Below are 17,100 nucleotides of genomic sequence, written 5' to 3'. Positions count from 1 at the left end.
TAGTAAGAACAAGAAATGTTCCAACAACTGAAGCAGTAGCAATGTTTTTACATATCCTTGCTCACAACCTAAAATATAGGGTAATGCAATTTAGTTATTGTAGATCTAAAGAAACCATAAGTAGGCAATTCAATGATGTCTTGAGAGCGGTAATGAAAGTGAGCAAAGACTATCTGAATTTTCAACCCTGTACTTTAGAAGGTGCGGAAGCAAACAAGTGGAGATGGTTTGAGGTAAGTTTATCAATTGTTAGGAGAAATTAGTTAATTATAAAATTTTCTTAGAATCTAAAAAAATTGTCTTGTTTGTAGAGATGTAGGCAAATTTACTGTAGAGGGTCCCCTTTACAAACTATTTACGTAAAGGGGTCCCTTTTCTAAGTATTTACAGAGGGGGTCTATTTTTACGTTGATGCCGCCAGCAGAATTGGCGAGATAGCTGTGCCGCCATCTGCATTGGTGAGAATGCTGCTGACGTGCACTGATGCCGCCATTCACAATAGCGAGAAGCTTGTTGACTAGGCAAGCCGCCAACAGCAATGGCGGGACATGCTAAAAAAGCAATCCCGCCATTGCTTCCTACGAGATACTCCACGTAGCAACCAATCCCACCAGTGCTTCCTGCGACATACTCCACGTAGGCAGCAATCCCGTCAGTGCTTCCTGCGAGATAGGTTAGGGCACTGCTTCCTTCGAGATAGGTTAGAGCACTGTTCATGATGAGACTGAACCATTGTTCGTGATGCAGGCTAGGGCTGAAAGGCTAGAGTTGTAGATGTGTTCACATGCATTGCAACTATGCAAGGATCACATGCATACAGTGTGGCTTGCAGAGGGTCACATGTATGGTTAAATGACAAATGACTTTGGGGAAATTTTGCATGCTTTAATAATGGCCAGACTGTGTGTAGTTTTTGTTTAAATAGAGCATGATATAACTTCAAATTTCACAACATTCTGAAGCAAGAGAGAAAGAAAGAAACTGGTTTGAAGAGGGAAAGAAAAGGCTGAAACACGCTTTGTTTGAAGTTTGTTTTTGTTTGAAGTTAGTTCATTTCATCTTCAACTTCAAAGTTCTATTGAAAGTAAGGATTTTTTTAATTTATTTTAAGGAACAAAATTTTATTGAGTCAAATTTTTAGAAGCATTATTTCATGCTGTGGCATCTTCAGAACCGTGCATGGCGTGAACGTGTCTCGCAGGAAGGAATGGTGGCATCGCTTACGTGGCATGCATCTCGCCAGTGGGAGCAATGAGATAGCATGCATCTCGCCAGTGGGAGCAGCGAGATAGCTTCCACATCAGCTGTCTCGCCAATGACAATGGCGGCACCCTCTTCTCTCCGCCAGGTAAGCACGCTTCTCGCTATTGTGAATGGCGGCATCAGTGCACGTCAACAGCGTTCTCGTCATTGCAAATGGCGGCACAACTATCTCGCCAATTCTGCTGGCGGCATCAACATAAGAACAGACCCCCTTCATAAATACTTAGAAAGGAACCCCTTTACGTAAATAGTTTGTAAAGGGGACCCTCTACAGTAAATTTGCCTAGAGATGTATTGGAGCACTTGATGGGACTCATATTCCGATTACAGTTTCTCCTTATGAGAGACCTAGATATCGTAATAGAAAATGTGATGTCTCTACAAATGTATTAGCTGCTTGTGGTCCAGATTTAAGGTTTATTTATGTGTTACCTGGGTGGGAAGGGTCTGCAGGAGATTCTCGAGTATTACGAGATGCATTACGTCGTCAAAACAAACTTGAAATTCCAACTGGTAATATTTCTTAGAAATAATTTTTTTCTTTTCTTTTTGGTCTAGTTTAAGTCTATGTTTGTTATTTTAAACATTGTAGGTAAGTATTTTCTTGTGGATGCGGGATATACCGATGGTCCGGGATATTTAGCACCATATCGAGGGACTAGATATCATCTTAATGAGTGGATTGGAAATACCCCTCAAAGTTACAAGGGGTTATTTAATCTTCGTCATGCAAGTGCCCGACATGCAATAGAAAGGTCATTTGGGATCTTGAAAAAAAGATGGAGTATATTAAGAACTCCTTCATTTTTTGATATAAAGACACAAATAAGAATTATCAATGCTTGTTTTGTGTTACACAATTTCATAAGAGATGAACAACAAGCTGATAAACTTTTAGAAGGTCAAGACTTAGAATTTTTATCTGTTGTTGATGAAGAGTTAGTCCATCAATCAAGGGAAGAAGTTCAAAATAATGTCATGGATGATATCACAACTATTCAAGCTACCGAAGAATGGTCAAGATTTCAAGATACATTAGCTATGAATATGTTTGCTAACTATCAAGTTAGGAGAAACTTTGCTTAGGGATAGTTCTTTTTTAAATGTAATTTGCTATTGCTGACAAACTTTGTGTACTTTGTTACTATTGTACTTTTCTATTGAAGATAGACTTTTATGTACTTTGCTATTGCATAAAAACTTTGCTTGAAATATTTTCTATGATTGTGCACTGGACTAGTCAAATGAATAAAGTAGGTCATATCTAATATTTGTTATGTGCAGGTTGGATAAGTGACATTAATTTCAATGGAGTCATCTAATGAAAAAATGACGGACAAAAGAAAAGTTTTAGGAAAAATAATGAGGGAACAAGAAGTTATTTTACATGGAATTTGGAAATGGGACGTGTATTGGCTGATGTACTTAGAGATCAAAGGGATTTGGGCAACAAGGGTGACGGACGGAGGTTGGAGAAGGTCAGCATTGAATGCTGCAGCCGCAATGTTGTCTACCAGCTTCAATGTTAATGTCACATCAGATAATGTCAAAAACCGTATCAAATTATGGAGATCGTGGTATGGTATTGTAAGTGACATCCCTGGCCAGAGTGGATTTGATTGGGATGACACTAAGCACATGATCACAATTGAGAATGAAAATGCTTGGAATGAATATTGCACTGTAAGTATTCTTTAATATGTTGCTATTTGTTATTCAAAGTAGATTGTATTTGACTTTTTTTTTTTCAGTCGCATAAATCGGCTAAACCGTTTCGATTCAAGGTGCTTTAAAATTGGGATGATACAGTGGATTTGTGTGCTAAAGATAGAGCCACCGGTCATGGAGCGAAAACAAATGAAATGGAATTTATGGGGTTAGGTGCCACTGCCATAGATTTAGAAGAACCAAGCTCTAATACAAAAGGAAAAAGACAAGGTTCGACTTCTTGTGGCACACATCCTCACAAGAGAAAGATGGGAGAAAAAGAAGGAATAACAACTTCTTTGGATAAAATGGCGAACTCTTTTAACAGAATGGTAGAAAAAATGGAGGGTAGAGTTGATGATGAAGATATTCAAGAAGTATTACGTGAGGCAGCTTTGATACCAGATCTTAATAGACAACAATGGGTTAAAGCTATTAAATGGTTAGCTGATGATCCAAAGCAGTTAGCTATTGTGAAAGCCCTTCCAATTCACCAAAAGACAAATTATGTTTTAACACATCTTGGAGAATGAAACTTGGTGAGTAACCTCTTGTCTACATTTCCAATTTCAATCTTCAAATTATAAATTTGTGTCTTTTTTATGCCTAATTGAGCTCATATTTTCACTATAGTTATTTGTCTTCCCTCCTGTGACTTATATTATTTGTTTCTTCTCCCCTAAATGGCAACATTGGATGTTAGTTATTCATGTTCCTCGACCTTTTACACTTGATGATGAATGAAGATTATGGAATGAAGAACATTGTTTTTTTTTTTTTAATTTGGACCTTGTAATTCTTGTTTAAGATCTTTGTTTGGAACTTGATTAATTAGGACCTTGTAATGCTTGTGTTGATTCGTGTTTATGCGTTGGTGCGTGATTAACAATTTGAATTTTCTTCACGTACGAACAATGAAATTGATATCATTTGAATTTTGTACGAGATAATTGTCCTTAAATTACATAATTATTTAATTTTAATATGTTTTTTAAAATTATTGCAAGACTAGGTAATTAATTTTTTAAACAAGAATAAAGAATTACATATCATTCTTATTTTAATTTTGTAGTATTGTTTAATCCAAGTTTTTTTGTGTTACTACAAGAATATTGTATAAGATTCAAAATTGTTTAACATTAAAATTATTTTGATTATTTAATTATTAAATATTTTTTAAAAAATTTATTATATATTTTATAACATTAAATTTATTTTAAATATTTAACTATTTAAAAAATGACTCATGTTTATTTTCATTCAATATTGAAATTTTAATTTTTAAATAAATATTTAAAAATGAAAATTTGAATTTCATTGAAATTGAATTACTTTATCCAAACAAGAAAATTAAAATACAAGAAATTGAATTGCCTCATCCAAACAAAATATTTACAAAATGAAAGGAATTTAAATCAAGACAATCAAAATGCTCTGAATTTGAATTTCGTAGAAATCTTTAAATTCCTCATCCAAACACATAGTAAATGGGAAATATGATCACCAAAATTGATATTTTTTTATATATATATAGATTTCAGTTCATAGAGAATGTTTGAAAGAAAGTGAAATAAAAAAAAGTCTTAAAAACATGGTCCATTTATACGGATTGTTTTTTGTTTTAATTTTTTTCAAAAATATAATTTATGATTTAATTTAAAATTATTGGTCCAAGCAAATATCAAACTTGTGTCTCCTGCATTATTAATTGAACACTCAAACCAACTGAACTAATAAACATATTATATTATAAATAAATGGTGTCGTTATATATAATACTAAAATTTCTAATTTATATTTAATGAACATGTAAATTTACATATTAAATTTTGTGATGATTATTTTTTTATCTAATAATTAATTTGTTTATATATATAAATTATAAATAAAAATCATAGGTTTAATAAGTATTTACATATGTAAAAAAATATCAATTTTATTTAATTATCAATTGCTATAAAAAAATCTAAATACATCATTCAATTAAATATCATGTTTATTTATTTTTTAATCATTATAATAAAAATCTAAATACATCATTCAATTAAATATCAAATTTATTTAATTATCAAATTTTGTAAATAAAGTAAATGAATAAAAAATTTCTTAAAAAATAATTTTTAAAATATTTTACTATTACGATAGTATATAAACGGGTCGTTAAGGCCCTACTTTTGTGGGGTTCCAGGAATTTTGTAAATTTTTTTTAAAAATTAGTAATTAAAAGTTGATACTAAATTAAAGATATTTTTGTAAAAATATATTACTTTATTTTCAAACAATATATATTAGAATTTTAAGTATTTTTCAAGTGTAATTTACACAATTAGTAGTTGATTATTAGATTTAATGGGTATTGTTATTTTTTTTAAAAAAAACTAAATTTTAATAATTGATTTTAGATTTTAAAGTACAAAGTTACTAAATTTTAAACATATTTAAAAAATATATTTTATATATTGAAAAACTCATTATATAATTTCTGTGTCCAGCGACATAAAAAAAACTCATATGCTCATACAGATTAGATCCGTGAAAAAATAAACAATATTTTCATCCTTTTACTATTTTATTGGGTATCCTAATAAAAAGGCTGGGTGCTCCTAGAATAACCTAATGAAATAAGTAGAGTAACATTTCGAAATATTTTAATCGTATCCCAAGAAAATATCTTTCTCTTTCGTAATTATAAAAGGAAAAGAAAATGTAATTTTAACCTGAGTTTGTCGACAGGTGTCTGCAGGCTGGATTCATCAGACAAGTGTCCATGTGACTGGTTTTCAGTAGTTGTCCTTTTTATTTTTTTATTGTTAGTATTATTATTATAATGTAAATGTATTGCATTCTTTTAATTATATATTATTTTTTAGAATAAGAATAATTAATTTTATGTAGAACTTTCCCCTAGTACGTTCCTGAAGCTCCGGGAACACTAGTGTGGGGGCAGCTAATGAACTAATTAGATTCTAAATAATTAGATAAGATTCTATATAATATTTATTTATTTTAATTAAAAACGAAAAACGAGGTTTGGTGTTTGGTCTCGTGCGAGTACGTGCCTAGTTCCCATTTGCTAGTAGAGAGCCACGGTAATTTGATAAATGTTTTGGATTGTACTATATGCAAGAGTGCAAGACAAAGTCATATTCAGATATTATTAATCAGTGTTTCGGTTAATTTATTTTTTAAACTTGATAAGAAGATAACTTATGTTTATAATTAATCAATTTCCGATTTATCAAAACATAAGTGCGTGTTTGATTTTATGTTAAAAAATTAATTAAACTTAAAATTAATTTTAGATAAATTTTTATATTTAAAGTTTACATAAAAAAGTCCAAAATTAATTTTGGATTCAGAAATTATCATGAATTAAAGTGATTTTGGATAGTTTTTTGTATTTGAGTTTTATTTCAAATTTGTTTTTATGATAAAAATATTCAAACAAATTATATTATTTCAATTTTTTTTATCATTTTTTTCATTCTGTCTTTTTTAACCAAAATTAATCTTATTCAAAATCAATGTTTTCAGCGTCCATTCAAATGCACTTATGTTAAATATGAATAAGCATAAGCATTCTTGAGTTAGATGAATCACTATTATTTTCAATTTTTTATATTTTTATTAAAATAATAATGTATTATATTAGATTAGACAAGTGAATATTAAAATTGGCTAGTTGATTAGTTGACTTAAAAAAAAAACCAGGAAGAAAAATATTAAAAAATACCATTTTTTTATTTCCTCGCTTTCAACTTGTTAATCAACAAGTTAGACATACCAATTAACTCATTTAATTAGTTGGTCACGTTACCATGCGTTCATGCCACTAATAAGGTAAGTTGATACGGAGATTTCAACTCACTTTGCCATCTGTAATGGCTGATTCTATCTTTTATTGCATACATGTTGGGATGAAACAAAGTTGTCGTCTAATTTGAACCCAAAAGTAGTTTATTAAGTAATTTATGAGTTGGGTCACCTTACCATGCACATACGCCACATTTAACAAGGTAAGTTGATCCAAAGAATTCAATTCACTTTGCCATTTATAACAGTTAATTGATCCTATCTTTTTTTACATACATGCTATCTGTCTTCTAATTCAAACCGTAAAAACAATTTATTAAGCAATTTAATGAGTTGAGTCACCTTACCATGTGCCCATGCCACTTTTTAACAAGTAAGGTAGTTTTATATTTTGAGGGAAAAGTAGGGTAGGTTAATACGGAAAGTTCAACTCACTTTGCCCTTTGTAACAGCCGATTCTATATATCTTTTCTTGCATACACATGCTAGGATGAAACATAACTGTCTTCTAATTCAACCATAAAAGTAATGTATAAAAATATCATGATATCTAAAAACAATTAATATTAGCAATATTATATCATTCTGCGATAAAAGAGTATTACATAAATAAAAAAGAAATGTATTTAATCTTGAAAATTTATAATATATTTAACATTTAATCATTAGAAGTATATAATAAGAAGATATAAAATCAATTAATAAAAAATTAACCAAAAATTGACAATGCCAATATTAAAACCAATAAGTTTTTGGTGCAAGTGATACTGAATTCAATCGATTTCTTTAAATAAGATCTTGGTTTTAGTGGATAAAAATAATATAATTGAGAGTGGATCGGAGAACCTAATTAGTGGCCAACTAGATTTTTTGATGAATATTAGTTATCGATAAAATCACTAAGTACTCCATACCAATAACATTATTAAAGAAAAAAAATAATTATTTTTCTTGGTTAAAATGTAATTTTGGTTCCTTTAGGTGGAACTTACGTAGATTGTTGACATGACACTTATATGAAAAAAATAAGTGAAGTAAAAATAAAAAATGTCTTTATAGAATTGAACTTATCTTTTATTCATAAGAAAATAATAAATTATTGAGACACTTTCTTTATTTAGCTAATTACATTAACATTATTTTTTTATGTATCATTAATGAAGAATTATTATTTTTTCAAATCATCTAAATTTAAAATATAAAATATTTAATATATAAATATTTTGAATTTTATTTTATATGTTTCTATTTTGAATAGTTTACCCATTTTATTTATGTTTTACTAATTTATAATTAAATTTCATAAATTAATATACAAATTATTTTCATAAAATTTTTGTAAATTTATTTTAATATAAAAATTATTTTTACTCTAATTATTTACTTAAACACACAAGACAATGATACATTTGTTTAGTTAATTATATTAATATTATTTTTTATATATTATTAGTTAATTATATTAATATTAAATATTTTTTAATTTATAAATTTTGATAATTTTTTAAAAATTAATAATTTTTTTTACTAATGATAAATATAGAATAATTTTAATATATTTAATTAAATAAAATAAGTGTATTAATGATTTATTGACTTGTTTGTAAATGAAGGATGATAAGTTTAATTTTTATTAAAATATTTTTTTATTTTTCAATTCATTTTATATTTTTTACAGGACTAAAATAAAAAATTTGAAATTATTAGAAACAAAATTATAATTTTTTTTTTATCAGAAAACACAATTAGTTTATTACATGATTTAATTAACTAAGCTCCAATAACCCTTTTTAGACTGCAAAACGCTAATAATTAAAGCGAGGGGAACAATAAACTCCCACGGTTACTTATTCAAATGCCTAGTGGCTCTTGATATTTTCTTCGCGTCCTCAAACCTCGTTCACACGTTTCATTCTCTCTCCCTCTCTTTCTCTCTCTGCGTACGGTCACACACTCTATTCGTAGCTTCAATTATCCGATGCAGGTCGCACATTCAACCTTCAATGCTTCGTTCTCTTTCTTTCTCCGATCCATCCATGGATTCTGATTCTCAGTTTCTCTGATTCTCTCGTCGAAATTCGTTTCCCGAACCGCATTCACGCGCCAACCTTGCTCGCTTCGCTTCTCTCGCGGCTTCGTGGATTCCGCTTTCATGGAACGAATTGCCGCGGTTTCTGTTCCGTTCTACAACAGCGAGAATTTTCCTTCTTCTGAATCCGTTTGGTTTCCAAAAAACCACGCGAAAAAGAGAGGTAAAAACCGAAGAACCAAAACGAAACGTTGATCTTAATTGCACCGAACCCTAACTGTTGCTCGATTTCTTCTCGTTTAGATTATTTTTAGCTATGATAAGAGTTGTTTTAGTTATCATCGTGGCGCCACGTGGTTCTTCTTATTGTCGTAAACTTACCGGTGCGTATTTTCATGTTATATAGGTTAGAGAATAGAGATGTTCTTTAATCTATACATGGAGCAATAATCGCTTTCGATTGAAACGTGCGTTTGGATCTCAGGTAACTTAGAATCTACATGTACGGTGTATGATAGATTAGGTTTAGTTTGAATGATTATATACGTTTTCGATAATTAGATGTGTTATTCTAGTTTCTTCTTTTGCAACTTTTAGTACAGTCTTATATACTTCAGTAGTCTACTTTGTTTGTTCGTTGCTTTGATTATATATATTTAAATTAGAGTTCCATCATTTTAACATAAAAAATGACATTGCACAGCGTATTTAATTTAATTATCACTATCTCTCTTATTTGTTTATTTTTTTGGTATCTTTTCATATATACAACTTTTCATTACCCCTAATCGTAAACTTTACCCCGTCGAATGCCTTTATTTTTTTCCACTGGTTGCCCTTTCTTTCTTTTTACCCACTCACTGAGATGAGTATCGTGACACTGTCGGGGAATACTCCTTTGTGTCTTAACGGAGGTATTACAATCTATAGTTAATGACCTTTAGTTGTACCTAGGTTTTACAGTAAAAGTATAACCTCCTAGTTTGTGAATTGGTCAATGTTGCTAACTCTAGCATTGTCCTTGGAAGAAAAAAGGTGCTGACCGGATGAGTTATCTCTTGCAGTCCACACATGTCCAATCCAATTCTCTTCAAGTTGATGCAAATTACTGAGTGGCAATTTCTAAAGGAACAAACTGCTGTGGAATTCGATTGATATTTATAACAGATTTTATGATTTTATCCGGGATTCTTTTCCTTAGTCACATTTAGTTCTACCGTGTGTTTGTAATTGACTTTCTTGTTTTACCTGTTTTTAGAGGAATGCTAGCAACACTTTCTCTAACACTTTGTTTCCAACACTCTCCTTATAATTGGCTGAAATTTATTGGAAATTGTATCACTTTTCATTTAATTATTCTTTCTTCATTTAGAAATGAGACCCACCAAAATTGATGATTTCCAACAAATTTCTGCCAATCACATAGAAAGTATTTTAAAAAGAGTGTCAAAGAGAGTGTTGCTAGCATTTTATTTTTATGTTTTGTTTTCCTGGCATTGGGATGTAGGATAATGGGTTTGCAGACGTACGTGAGTTGTTTTATTTCCATATTCTCGACGTGTCAACTCTTGGTTTTTCAAATTGCATTTTATATAACACAATTATTCATAGTATGCCATCATGTAATATCATTACTTTTATTCCCAATTTCAATTTTAAAGTGATTTTTTTGTTTTTACTTTTTAAATCTCATTAAATAGTTTGATATATCCTCATCTTAGATTATTTAAACTTTTATGTGGGTAAATAAGTTAGAATCTGAGATGAAATAAGTCAATCTACAAAGCTTGTCCCTATGTTTGAAAACAACATAGATTTAAGCAACATTGCAAGAATTTTTAACTCACATTTGAGACAATGCCCACATACTTCGCATCTCTTGGAATGGTTAATTTTGGTTAATCTCATGTATAATTTACTCGAATCTTGTTTGATGGTAAGGGTGTATTTTGAATTTTTCATTTAGCACAACACAATACATATTGGTGATGTAGGACATTGTGAATATTTAGTTCAAAGAGACGCTTTACCATTCATGGTCATAGGAGAATGGTTTAGAGCATATATTTGGCTATGGATGCTCAAGAGTTTGAAGGCTATTATTAGAATTTGGACTTAGGGCCTAATTCAATCCCATAAAATCAGCTTGTAACTTGTAAGGTGAGGACTGTCCAAGCTTTAATGTAGGACATTGTGAATATTTAGTTCAAAGAGAGGCTATACTATTCAGAATCATAGGAGAATGATCTAGAGCATATTTGTTAATTTGGCTGAGTGCTCAAGAATTTGAAGGCAATTATTAGAATTTGGGCTTAAGGCCTAACTCAATCCCATAAAACTAGCTTGTAACTTGTAAGGTGAGGACTAACCAAGCTTTATTTAAGCAATATCTCTAGTTGATGTGGACCAAACCACCACCCTTGAGGCTTCAATTAAGGCAGCCCTAAAGATGTCGCAACTAAGGTGGGCTAGGGGTGACTACAGTTAAAGCCACTTTCCAACACTCCTTCACACCCGAGGTATCCGCCTGGAGTGTGCAAATGCTAGTGGTCCAACACTAGATCTAAGATAGGTTTTGATACCATCTTAAAATTTGGGTTAAGGCCTAACTTCACCCCACAAAACCAGCCTGTAAGATGAGAACTGCCTAAGCTTTATAAGGTATATTTAAGCTACATCTCTAGTCAATGTGGGGCTAAACCACCGCATTTGTGGTTGCAATTAAGCATTGTTGTTAAATGACGACGCCATGGTCACCATGGCAAAATGGCATGACGGATTTTTTGCCAACCGCCATAGACAATATTTGAAAGGAGGCTTGCTAATTGCTATGGTGGTGCCGTAAGCCGCAATGGCATGTTTATGTGGCAAAATTTTGGCTTTCCGCCATTGATAATACTACAATTAAGGCAGCTCCCAAAAGAGGCCGCAACTAAGGCGAGCTAAGGGTGACCGCAATTGAGGCGACTTTCCAACAACAATTAATTTTGATTTTGGGAAAATATTGGTGGATATTTTTAACTTGAAGCCAATATTTTTTAAAAGATGTTTTCAAGACCATTGAATGCTTTAACTGTGAAAACTAGTGAAAGGGTGTAAGGTGAGTTCAAAGAGAGCAATATCAAATAGTCTGTTATTGTTTTCCTTGATCAATTACAAATTTCTAAAATAACCATGATAGAACTGCTTGTGGTTCAATAAAAAATATCTTAGAATTTGAGTTTTGGCCTAACTCAACATCAAACGTTAGCTCATGGAGGAAAGGTTGTTCCCTACATATACTATTTGACCCATTCCTTTAACCTTTAGTCTGGCAAGCTTAATGAATAATGATAGATCACACTATGTTCACACACACACACACACTACTTAATCAAAGAGCTATTAGAAATTTGACAAAGTTTCCCCTTTATTTTCAATGTCTCAAATAACAAATTCTTGCCAATCACACAACTAAATGTACTAGATTCTATCACCCAAGTCTTGCATCATTCTCATACAATGATTATCATGAGTTCTCAAAAGATAGCAGCTATAATGTACTAACTCTGACTGACCAACTACAATCCAAAAAGAAAAGGAGAAATCCTATACCTATAGCTCCATCATGTTGAAGTCAACAATTAGTAGTTGCCTCTAAAAATAGAATCCTACCAAAATATGAGAGAACTCCTTGGCAAACCTACAAATCCCAGTAAAAATCTTCTTGGCAACCTATGTATTTGAAGAATAGGGAAAGAAAATGGGGTGAGTCATGGAGACTAAATGAGAGCCTGATAAATAAAGTGGATAGGAAGTAGAAGCAAGCAAGCATCACATAAGTTTTCACATTTAAATATGAATTTAAGGTAACAAAGAGAGGAAAGAAATATAAGGTACAAGCTATATAACTTTTTAAAGTCAATGCTTCTCCTTGAGGCAACTCATTCATGGTCATAAATATAACTCAAAGCTAGTGTTATCAATTTTCTGTACAACTCATACTGTGAATTTGTAGTGGTTACATATGAAGAACTATATCAATACAAAAATGAGGAAACAATCTCTACTGGTTATGGCATATATCATGCATTTGACATGTTAGAGGGCATGTCTCATTTGATATCTAATCATGGTATTTGCACATAGGCTACATTATCTTTTTGTTGCAACAAACGGTATTCCATCATTTATACCATTGGCACTAGGCCCATAAATCATATTATCTCTCAGTTAAAGCAAACAGTATCCTTAGGACTACAAGTATTTAGCTTGTTGGCTTACATTCTCTCTTTGTTGCAGCAAATTGTGTCCCATTATAGAACCCACAATGAAAACACAATCAAATATATCATGAGAAGTAAAATTACATCAAGCCGCCAAGATTATAGTCTATCATTCTAGCTTGAATCTTGCATCATTCAGTTCAATTTAATCACAATTTACTTTCAAATTTTTACTTGTTCAATCGTACATGAATTCATCACTACCACCATTTTAATCATTCTATACTCATATTAAGAGCACTACTGTGAAGAAACAATGTTTAAACACCAAGCTGAGGTTGTAAAATTGTTAAAGGGAATTATCATAATGAAATTTGTTTCTCTGTATATTATATATGATATATGATATGATATGAAAATATGCATATATTTTCTACTTATAACCAAGTTCTAGATTAAAATATTTTTCATTTTTATGAATGTGAATAGTGAATAATTAGTGTTCAAACAGTCTGTTTTGTGTTTGTATTTTTCTGCCGCTTACATCCCCTTGTTAATGTGCATTTCCTTGAAAGTTGGCATCTTAATATGTTATTTCCAATGAAAAATATATTTAGAATTGTCATATAAATAATACTTTGTTATTATATACAATAGCTGAACTTCCTAAATTTAGTATCAAGCTCACAACTTATACAATTTCTGATTTTTCTTTATTGAATTGAAAAGAGAACTGCAAAGCTCTTTCCTTAATTTTTCTCTATTTTGATTCTTAACTATTGCTGATAGGTATAATCAAGTTTGCCACTGATATACCTTAAAATTGTTCATTCTCTTAGTTTTCTCTACAAGCATGAAGTGATGATTTGCATCTAAATGATCTAATTTTGTTGGATTTTAGATATGAGCAAAGTTAGATTCTTTCTCATATTGATAGGAAAAAGATATCTTGTACTAAATTCTTTTATTGAATTGAGTTACTTGATTTTTTTTTTTTACTGTTATATATGTTGAAGCTCAGTAATTTAGTTGCTCTGACAATCATTTTAGAGAGCTATTGTTTTTTTTGCCCTTCTTGACTTATTTTGAAAAGACTTCATAACTATTGAAGCCTAACTCTGCCGCTGTTAGATTAAGATTCATGAATGATTATTTATTGAATATGTCCCCTTTTGTAAGAGTCCTTTGAGCTTGAACCATGGGCAATGTACAGACTTACCTACATTGTGTTCAAACTTCAAATTCAACTTCTATTTAGAAGAATAGAAGTGGCAAGGATCAGACTATATACTATTTGGTCATATACATGTTTTGATACCATGTCTGCACTCTGCAGTGCTTTACAATAATAATTTCGTGTTGTGGCTGTGGAGGTCTGACTTCCATCATAGCTATACCCACGGAAGTTTGCTTGTCTATTGGTAGTGCTCTTTCCAATATTAATATTTTTTTTTTGCGTTTTCTTATTTAAAAAACAAGTGCTCAGTTAAGATAATTATGTTCATTTAATTGTTTGTAAGACGTAGACTATAATGATGGTTTTAGTTCTGATTCTCAATAGTCATGGTTGTAACTAAAAGTCTGTTTTAAAATGCATTAATGCAGTTCTATTTTTTAACGCATTAATGCAGTTCTATTTTTTTTAACGCATTAATGCAGTTCTATTTTTTAACGCATTAGATTCCTTTTTTAACGCATTAATGCAGTTCTATTTTTTTTCTTCTTTTCCTTTGTGGGGTGATATTAACCATTCATTTATGAACTATAAGTGAAAATTTGGTTGAGGGCTTGAGTTTATACATGGATGCATTGTAATTATTGTTTTTCTTGCATAGGCGTTTAGATTTATTTCACAGCAGTATTATATTTGTTCTGCTGGAATCCATATACACTTGATTGCAATGATTTTATATCTGTATTACTCACATCATGGTTGCTTTAATGTGACAGCTTCCACCCATTTGAAGTCCAGTAATAATTTTAACACAATAAAACAAGTAAAATGAATCACACATTTGTGCGGTTTGAAGAATTTCTTCCTTGATTTGAGTCTTAGTTTCTCATAAGATGCTTCATTGTTTCTTACATACATGCTAGGGTTGCTTTTACTTTTTCTAATAATTTCAAATTAAAATCTTTAAGCCAATTAGTCTGTGGTCTATATGCCACAACATTTATACGAAGACATCGAGGTTTAAATCTGAGTCCATTTTTCTTGATAGCAATTGTGAAACACACACATCCTGTATATGGATCAATGCAATTGCAATCTGCTGCAACAATCAAAACAAATCTGATATCAATGCTTTTGCATCATAAATATTGGCCTACCAATTAAATGATCGAAAGCTCATACCCCAATTTTGTAGTTCCTGAAGATGCCTTGTAGTGTTGTTGCTGTTGCTGTGGCTGGCTTAGCTGGAGATTCACAGGCACTTGCAAATCCTCTCCTATGCCTAGACCATTTGTCAGAACAGAATCTCTGTTTGTTTCGTTATCATCTTGTGTTCCATAGACCTGAGTTAGTAAAACTCTCTTAAAGTTCAGGATAAACAGAAAACAAGGTTGTCCTAATTAGGTTTGATCTGCCATCCAAACCACTACCTTCTTTTTCAATTCCATGTTTTCTTGACAAATTAGGTTTACCTTCTTATACAGTTCCACATTTTCTTGGTGTATGAGGTTTCCCTGCAGAAAATAAAAGCAATATTTTAATTAATAAATATTAAGATTATTAGTTTTTCTGTTTAAAGACTGACCTTTCGATTTAGCTCTTGTATTTCACCCATTAAAAGTTGATCCTGCATATGCCAATATTATGTTAACTATTATATCTTTTTCTTCAAATTTGAGCACTGCATTTTTTATAGTAAATACAAACCTTTTTCATTCGGACACCATGAAGGCTAATTTCTAATTGGTTCTCCAAATTTTGTAATTCTTTGACTGTCAAGCCTGACAGTTCTTCCCCCATCATTTTCCTGCTACATCAAACAAGAAGTAAAATGTGTGTATTGGAAATTTCAAACCTTAATAATTGATAGTTCACTATTGTTAAATTTATGTGTATCTTTGAGTGCATGGTTGCTTAGATTTTCTTTTTTACTTGGTTCAGAAGACAGCAGTGTGTCATGTCCTATCAAGCTGTCTCTCACCTAGCTTTTGTATTGTATATATGTGTTATTTGAAAGCAATAAAGGGTGCCTGTGAGAGAAATTTCCTCACATATTCAAAATCAACTTGGCATCAGAGCGGGTAACGACCGCCGTCCGTCCACCGCCGTCTCCAGTCGTCATTTTCTCCAGCGAGACCTGGGTTGAGTGTGTCTTGAGGAGCGCGACTCACCCTTGCAAGTCGCGTGGCCAGAAGATCCGCCACGTGCTGCCACTAGCCAGTGCCAATTCCGGCATGTGATAGCCACGCGTCGCCCTCCCATTGCCGGAATCACGCCGGACCAACATCAATCGGTTCGTCGGTCTTCCCTGAGTGTGTTTCAGCCTTCGTTTTTCAGTTTTGACACTTGGAACGTGTCAGTCTTGTGCTTCCTGTTCTTTTTCTCCATTAGGGTTTCGTATTTTGATCTGAAATGGCTTCTTCCGGCCCTGTGTTCTCCTTTTCTGGAACCCCAACCATCACAACTACAAAACTAAACTGGAAAAATTATCTGTCTTGGTCTGCTTCAGTGGAGCTGTGGTTTCTCGGTCAAGGGTACCATGACCACTTGGAGAAAAGTGCTGATGCTGTTCCAAACGACAAGAGACCTGGGTGGGAGAAACTTGATTGTGCTGTACTATGACAATCGGTCGAGCCAGATGTTTTGGAGATCCTTAGATGATTCAAAACATGTCGCTCCTTTTGGAAGAAGGCCCAAGAGATCTTTGCCAATGATATTCAAAGCATGTTTGATGCAACCATGAAAGTTACGGCTCTCAAGCAAACCAGCCATGACATGATTGCACATATGGGTAAAGCTCGAGCAATAGTGGAAGAGCTGAAAAGGTTTCTTGTGGCTGATTCGTTGAAAGAGGTGAATAGAAAGCTGGACAAGTTTTACATGGTCCTTAGAGGAGCCTACACTCAGAT

The 17,100-nt window shown here is 31.9% G+C and overlaps 2 protein-coding genes and 1 long non-coding RNA gene across 12 annotated transcripts in view; 2 read left to right on the top strand and 1 right to left on the bottom strand.

The window, feature by feature from the left end:
• Window positions 1-41: 41 nt before the first annotated feature.
• LOC114376482 lies at window positions 42-2,349 on the top strand. The gene is made up of 4 exons (XM_028334630.1): window positions 42-233; window positions 1,551-1,776; window positions 1,856-1,901; window positions 2,229-2,349. The coding sequence occupies exons 1-4, from the start codon at window positions 42-44 to the stop codon at window positions 2,347-2,349; spliced, it is 585 nt and encodes a 194-aa protein (XP_028190431.1).
• A 6,294-nt stretch (window positions 2,350-8,643) lies between these two features.
• The window catches only part of LOC114395720, a 21,047-nt gene continuing 12,590 nt past the window's right edge, over window positions 8,644-17,100 (top strand). For both annotated transcript variants that reach the window (XR_003663090.1, XR_003663092.1), the window contains exons 1-2: window positions 8,644-9,035; window positions 9,219-9,296. This is a non-coding gene — a long non-coding RNA (uncharacterized LOC114395720). The remainder of the gene's footprint in view (window positions 9,036-9,218; window positions 9,297-17,100) is intronic.
• Window positions 12,204-17,100, bottom strand: part of LOC114395662 (MADS-box transcription factor 23-like) — a 26,401-nt gene continuing 21,504 nt past the window's right edge. For 2 of the 9 annotated variants that reach the window (XM_028357497.1, XM_028357530.1), the window contains 5 exons: window positions 15,899-16,001; window positions 15,777-15,818; window positions 15,622-15,705; window positions 15,374-15,534; window positions 12,204-12,526 (listed from right to left, as the gene is read on the bottom strand). In XM_028357497.1, the coding sequence (XP_028213298.1) occupies window positions 12,463-12,526; window positions 15,374-15,534; window positions 15,622-15,705; window positions 15,777-15,818; window positions 15,899-16,001 (454 nt within the window). In that variant the 3' untranslated portion in view covers window positions 12,204-12,462. Of the gene's footprint in view, window positions 12,527-15,015; window positions 15,291-15,373; window positions 15,535-15,621; window positions 15,706-15,776; window positions 15,819-15,898; window positions 16,002-17,100 lie in introns of those variants that run through there. The other 7 variants (XM_028357503.1, XM_028357538.1, XM_028357509.1 and 4 more) reach the window with 6 other exon arrangements.

The sequence above is a fragment of the Glycine soja genome, chromosome 2 (assembly GCF_004193775.1).
Source record: "Glycine soja cultivar W05 chromosome 2, ASM419377v2, whole genome shotgun sequence".
In the NCBI taxonomy this organism is placed as follows: Eukaryota; Viridiplantae; Streptophyta; class Magnoliopsida; order Fabales; family Fabaceae; genus Glycine; species Glycine soja.
The sequence above is the reverse complement of the archived record's forward strand: the minus strand, read 5'-3'. Positions and strand labels throughout refer to the sequence as shown.

Coding starts and splice junctions, on each gene's coding strand:
- LOC114376482 (XM_028334630.1), top strand. CDS start 42: ATGTTTTTACATATCCTTGCTCACAACCTAAAATATAGGGTAATGCAA. Junction 234..1,550: donor ACAAGTGGAGATGGTTTGAG/GTAAGTTTATCA, acceptor AAATTTGCCTAG/AGATGTATTGGAGCACTTGA. Junction 1,902..2,228: donor TATACCGATGGTCCGGGATA/TTTAGCACCATA, acceptor AAGGGAAGAAGT/TCAAAATAATGTCATGGATG.